The sequence below is a fragment of the Trifolium pratense genome, linkage group LG2, assembly GCF_020283565.1.
Source record: "Trifolium pratense cultivar HEN17-A07 linkage group LG2, ARS_RC_1.1, whole genome shotgun sequence".
NCBI classification, from domain to species: Eukaryota; Viridiplantae; Streptophyta; class Magnoliopsida; order Fabales; family Fabaceae; genus Trifolium; species Trifolium pratense.
Genome location: NC_060060.1, coordinates 14,257,185 through 14,263,884, shown reverse-complemented (window position 1 = coordinate 14,263,884; position 6,700 = coordinate 14,257,185). Strand labels below are relative to the sequence as shown.

The 6,700-nt window shown below is 35.0% G+C and overlaps 1 protein-coding gene across 1 annotated transcript; it reads left to right on the top strand.

Moving 5' to 3' along the window:
• The first annotated feature begins 1,328 nt into the window (after positions 1 to 1,328).
• On the top strand, positions 1,329 to 6,562 carry LOC123907424 (serine/threonine-protein kinase/endoribonuclease IRE1a-like). The gene is made up of 6 exons (XM_045957703.1): positions 1,329 to 1,919; positions 2,639 to 4,152; positions 4,378 to 4,550; positions 4,946 to 5,195; positions 5,398 to 5,701; positions 6,007 to 6,562. The coding sequence occupies exons 1-6, from the start codon at positions 1,545 to 1,547 to the stop codon at positions 6,148 to 6,150; spliced, it is 2,760 nt and encodes a 919-aa protein (XP_045813659.1). The 5' UTR covers positions 1,329 to 1,544; the 3' UTR covers positions 6,151 to 6,562.
• Positions 6,563 to 6,700: the final 138 nt, after the last annotated feature.

The window sequence follows — 6,700 nt, the reverse complement described above, 5'->3', positions numbered from 1 at the left end:
TAGGTTCTATTCCTCGATTATTTTTGTCCTTGGTTTGCGGGATAAAAGATATGCCGAAGGGGGAAGAGTAATTATCTAAACGGGTGAGGGTTGTCTCCAGTGAACACTGGATCTCCTCAAGTGTGATCAATCCACCTTTAATCCTATTTTTTAATAATTAAAATTGTAATTGGTGAAAAAAAGAAAGGGTTGAAATTTCACTAGAAAAAAAGTCATGGGAGAGAATCCATTCCCTTATCTAAACACATCAAGATGATGCTAAAATTTGCACTGCTCTAACCAATTCAGAAAAGTGGACTTTGGTGGCTTGGTGGGTAATTTTTTTTTTGTTTACAATAAGCTGATGATCGAACCCAAGACCTATAACGTACTACCTAAACCTCTCACCACTAGACCAAACCTAGTGGTTTGCTTGGTGCGTAATTTTGATTGTAAATTTCAATTCAGATTCTATGGAAGCTTTGATTTGTATAATATTCTTCATTCGGATATTCAAACACTCTTGATTCACATCAAACTACGTTGGTCAGCAGGGTTAAGAAAGTCACTTGCATTTTGTATTTCCTTACATGTGGTTCAACTAGTCACAATGAGAATGTCTCAATTTCATCATTACACCGATAAGCTATAACTTATTAGAGAATTCATACATAACGATCTAGATCATGTCTCTTTTATCACATTCTTCATAAAGGAAATGGTTGTGTGGATGTTTTAACGAAGATGTGAGCTAATAACTTAGAAAAGTTGTTTGTGCTCCATCAATGCTTATTAGCTTATATTCTTGGGTTGTCTTTTATAAGGATTTGATTCCTATCAATTGTAAAAGAAAAAAAAAACGCAAGAAAGTGATTCAGAACCTTGGTCATTAAGGCTTCGTTTGGATTGATAAAATATAATGGAATGAAGCAAAATAGAATAGAATGGAATGAGATAGAGCGGAATGAAATAAATCATCTATTCCATTGTTTGGATATTTTAAAAAGTATAGGAACAAAATTGATGACAAGAGTGGTATGAGATGAAATTTATTTCATCGCATTCCATTCGATTATTATTTTACAAATCGAAACAATAAAACATTTTAGCAGCAACAATCTTTTACTAATAAACTCATCAGACATTTTTTTAACGGCAAAAATCTTTTATTAACAAACTCACCGTAACATAAAACAATTTTTTTTTACATTAAGACAACCAAGTTGTCTTTCATTTATGAGAACAATTTGTTTAGTTTAATTTTCAGGATAAGTTTCATTTATGTAATAAAAATATATTTGCTTCAAACAAAATATCATTAAAAATATATATTGCATTGATTATGAGTCAATTTTAATTTTATTTTTAGTAAAAAGTTATTTCCTGGAACATGCGTTTTGACCAGAAGAACACAGTTGGCGATTTTTTTTTTTTTTTTGGAGCAACAGAACAGTTTGGCGATTCCTTAAACATTAATCAACAAAAAACAATAACGTTGCAGAATCAGAACAAAATCAAGAACCTTAAAAACCAAAACAAAAACCCATGAAATTAATTTCGAAACAATGAAACTTTACGTTTCAATCTTCTTCTTCTTCTTCGCTGTATTCATCATCTTCTTCGCATACATATCCACTTCCCAATCCCAACAACTCTCTCTTCTTCACAACCAAATCGGTTTCTCTCCTTCCTCTCTCGTTCTTCCGCCGTCACCGTCACCGTCAGGTTCCAATTCATTGGACATAAAACCTGCTACGGCACTTGTTGCTGCTCTAGATGGTACTGTTTATTTGGTTGAAAGTTCTTCTGGGAGGGTAATTTGGTCTTTTTCAAGTGGATCCCCAATTTATCATTCTTCTGCCAATACTCCTTCTTCTGGACTCATTGAATGTGGTGATGACTGGGAATTAATCTTTCATGATACCCACTTTGGCAAAACGGTATTGTCATTTTAAAGTGTATGTTTTTTTTTTTGTTTTTTTTAGTTGTAAGCTAATTATTTGATTGGTTAAGTTATATTTTTAAGCTCTAAGATCAATTTTGACCTAGGAAGCCCAGACACTCCTCGGATTAGGTACATACATGCATTGGTGTCAGATGACATGACACTGACACATATGATTCCATTGACTTATGTCACTTTCTCAAATTATTATCGGTGTCATATCCAGTGTTGGTGTCATAGATTTTGATACTACATTTGTGAATCCAAACATGCAGATCAAATTCATAATCACGGCGTTATGTTCTGCATGTTATTTGACTTAGTACCTGTTATGATTGATTTACTTGAGCTTATCTATTGGATTAAGCACATGTGGCCTGTGAGAGACTGTTTGAGTTAATTTATGGAAATAGCTTATGACATGTCCACAAGCTGCTTTTAGCTTATGAAAACAAACAACTTATGGCTTACATGAAAATAGTTTGACATAATTTTATCTCTTATACTATCGTAGAAATAGGCACTTATATGATATACACTTAAGCTATAAGCACTTAATTAAGCTATATATCTAAAAAGGGCCTTCTTTGTGTTCGTATATTATCAATTGCAATTTCTGAGTTGAGCAAATGTGCTGCAAATACTTGTGATGTCTGTTATGTTGACTTTTCTTAGATGCATGATCAATAAGTAAAGTTGTGTTGAAACCTGCAGAGACTCAAGGAATCTGTTGCTGATTATGTTGCTGTTACACCTATTGTGTCAAAAGATGGAGCTGTTATACTTGGATCCAAAAGGAGCACTGTATTTGAAGTTGATGCTAAAACTGGAAAGCTCCTTAGAAGCTATAGTGCTTCTGATTTTCATAATGCTTCTACTACTGCAGTGTGGAGTGGTGACAAAGATAGTAAGAATGTTACTAATGGCTTCGGTGCAAATAATAAGGAGCTTGCTGATCCAGCAAACCTCAATATACCACAGTTCTTGCTCCAGATAGTTAGAACTGATTATTTTTTACAATCTGTGGGTCCTGGTTCTGGAATAGTGTTGTGGACTATGTCAGTAGCTGAATTTGAGGCTGTATTATTTTGCCAACATAATGGAAGTCCTATTTTGGGGGCTTCACTTGATGCGGAAGGTGAGTATGCTTCTGATGTTGACAGTGGCTTGGATTTTGCTATGCCTTATGCGTGTCAAGACAGAAAACTCAGGGAAGTCTATCGCCAGCGAAAGAATTTTCTTTTTGAACCTGCTAAAATTGAAAGATTATCTGATGTTGGTGCTTATCAAGAGAACGGTATGCTCCCGATGCCGGCTTCAAAACTGATGCTTCCACCACAACCTAATAGTGATAGATTCCTCCCGGGATTCCTCCCCGGTCATGATGGTAATATGATGCTTCCTGGGTCTGGGCCAAATTCTTTGCTGCCAAAAATCAGCTTCTATGATAGTAATCATAATGCAGTTGTGCTCCCTCAGCCTCCTAGGGAGATCACTGCACCAAGGGAAGTTGATTTGAGCTGGGGAATTGGATTGTCAATATCATCATTGGTCGTAATATTTGTGGTATTTCTTTGGAGGAGGTTGTACCTTAATCGTTTTACAAATAGAGTTACATCAAAGGTCCGAATCAGTGACTTGGATTTGAAAAGCTCGCTTCCTAAGAAAAAGAGAGCACGTAAGTCAGGAAAAAACAATGTCATCGTTGACAAACAGGGTAATAATTTATCTTCAATTGAGGAGAATATACGAATACATAAGGAAGCAGAAAATGAAGCACGGTTACACTATAATAAAGTTAATGGGCGCATGATTGGGAAGCTGATTGTATCAAATGAACAAATTGCAAAGGGAAGTAATGGTACCATTGTCTTTGAGGGTATATATGAAGGTCGGGCAGTTGCTGTCAAACGTCTTGTTACGGCTCATCATGATAAAGCTCATAAAGAAATCCAAAATCTCATTGCTTCCGACCGGCATCCAAATATTGTTCGATGGTATGGTGTGGAATCTGATCACGATTTTGTTTACCTTGCTCTGGAGCGTTGTGCGTTCAACTTGGATGATTTGATAACTGCTTATTCAGATATGCCAGAGAATTCAGTGTTAAGCAAGAATCCAGCTTATGAATTTTTCAAAAAGGCCCAGATAGAAACATATAGGGATGATATGCAGTGTCTTTGGAAAACAAATGGTTATCCATCTCCTCTTTTACTAAAGCTTATGAGGTTAGTAAGTGAACAAAAGTGAATGTTAGGAGGAGTGCACTAGGGTAGGGTCCTGTGTTGTTTCCATTTTAAAACTCCTACATATAAGCCAAGTATCGAAGGTTGATAGTTCTCTTCATATAGTGATAGAACATGAATGTCCACCTTCTCCGTGTTTAATTCATACATGCACACATATTTATTTATTGGCATTACGTTGACGTTTGCTTTTATATTTCAACCCAGGGAAGTGGTTTCTGGGCTTGCTCATTTGCATGAACTAGGAATAATACATCGGGATTTGAAACCCCAAAATGTTTTGATAATCAAGGAAAAATCATTATGTGCCAAGCTTTCTGATATGGGGATTAGTAAACAACTTCCTGAAGATATGTCTTCTTTAGGTCATACTTCTACCGGTATGTACAAAACATGTGTGCTTTTAGCATTCACTATCACTAATTAGCTAAAATTGGACCCGTTGTTGACTTGATAGTAGAGGTACTAGGTTTGTGGGTCACTCGTCAAACTAATGGATCTCTAGTTGAATGACATGAATTAGTATAGATTTAGATATATAATTATAAATAATTTATATAAGAAATATATTATATATTTTCCGTGCATATGGTTAGAAGTTCTTCAGCCATAAATTGTGCATTCTTCTGTGAACACTAAATATGCTAATTATAACGTGCACTTATTGTCTTTGTCTAATCTCACATGTCAGTCTATGTAGCTTAACTAATTATTTCATTATTCTAACTCTTACAATAATGTTTTATGACTTAATTGTTTTATGACTTAATTGCAGGCTGTGGAAGTTCAGGTTGGCAAGCGCCGGAGCAGCTTGTTCCACAGGGACGTCAAACACGGGCTGTAGATTTGTTTAGTTTAGGTTGTGTCCTCTTTTTCTGTATGACAGCAGGAAGACATCCATTTGGAGAACGTCTTGAGCGTGATTTCAACATTGTTAAAAATAAAAAAGATCTTTTCTTAGTGGAGTTCTTCCCTGAAGCTGAGGATCTTATTTCTTCTTTATTAAACCCTGACCCTGATTTAAGGTATGCCATTCTCATTCAATGTGATTCGCAGAAGATTTGAATTATATTCTCTCATACCTTCGTTAATAGTTGGCATTTTGACATGACTTGATTGATATCATGATATGTAGTATAAATGATGGATTCAAGTGTGAAGTGTCATTGTTTTGTCTAGTTTAGAAGCAACACTTTCACTTAAGAAATTATTTCATTTAACTGTCAGGCCAAAGGCGATTGAAGTATTGCACCATCCTCTATTTTGGAGTTCCGAGATGAAACTTTCATTTCTTCGTGACGTTAGTGACAGGGTGGAACTTGAAGATAGAGAGATCAATTCTGTTCTTTTGAATGTATTAGAGAGCACTGCTCCAGTGGCTTTAGGTGGAAAATGGGATGAAAAGATGGAACCAGCTTTCCTTGCCAACATTGGTCGTTACAGGCGATATAAATTTGACAGTGTCCGAGACTTGTTGAGGGTCATGAGAAACAAGCTAAATCATTATAGGGAATTGCCTCTAGAAATTCAGGTTTCTTCTTGGACCATCATTTTTGCATCTTTCTTTTCTTTTTTTATCTGGTCAAGGGTTAGGCTTGTCTAATAAGTTAAATCCAATTTTTTTCTAGGACTAATCGTTCAGTAATGATTTTACCTTGCAACATTTGAACATTTAACAATCATATGAATTTCCTGTGGATGATCCTTATTTGATTTGCTGGTGATATATTTTCATATACGAAATCAAAATGCATCTTTATTAACATATATTATAATCCTCTAAGAACATATCATAGACATGCGTGGCTCATAAATTCTTTCTTGCTGGCTTATTAGGAACTGATAGGACTTGTTCCGGAAGGATTCAATGACTACTTTGCAAGTCGATTTCCAAGGCTCTTGATTGAAGTTTACAAAATTATTTGCAACTATTGCAAAGATGATGAATGTTTTCAAAGATATTTTAGAGACACCGATTAATGCATTATCCTTGATCGGATAGATGGCCTAGTTTGAGAGCTATCAAATGGCAAAGATCGGTTGTCTGGATATGTCATGGAGCAAATCATGTTAACATTCGTATCCTCAACCAGCAGTTTTTTCCATGACATGAAATGTTACATATATAACCCAAAGTTATGATGGAAGGCCATCTGTTTAATCCATAGTTTAGGATTCAATTACTTGTATATATGATTAGTACATTATACATACTATAACTCTTGGTGATAAAGGAACTGTAAAGTATACTGTATTAAAATTTCTCATATATCAGAGACCTAATTACCAAGGTTATGTAGTATCAGTTGCCATGTTTAATCTCTAATTTAATATTGTGTGGGTTCGTTTGACTGCAAAATTTAAGTACATACAGAATATTACATTACAAAATTTAAACAAATTTTGTCATATGGTAGATAAAAGTTTATTTTGGTATTTTAGGCAACTTGTGTTGAGGGCAAAAAGTTCTTTTTGTTGCTTTAGGGGATAAATGCGTTGATGTGAAGTGTTAACTATTATGTGAACAATA

What these genes read in the sequence shown, in the direction of transcription:
- LOC123907424 (XM_045957703.1), top strand. Translation starts at nt 1,545, where the DNA reads ATGAAACTTTACGTTTCAATCTTCTTCTTCTTCTTCGCTGTATTCATC. An exon ending in ATACCCACTTTGGCAAAACG is followed by an intron (nt 1,920 to 2,638) that starts GTATTGTCATTT and finishes TGAAACCTGCAG; the next exon opens with AGACTCAAGGAATCTGTTGC. An exon ending in CTTTTACTAAAGCTTATGAG is followed by an intron (nt 4,153 to 4,377) that starts GTTAGTAAGTGA and finishes ATTTCAACCCAG; the next exon opens with GGAAGTGGTTTCTGGGCTTG.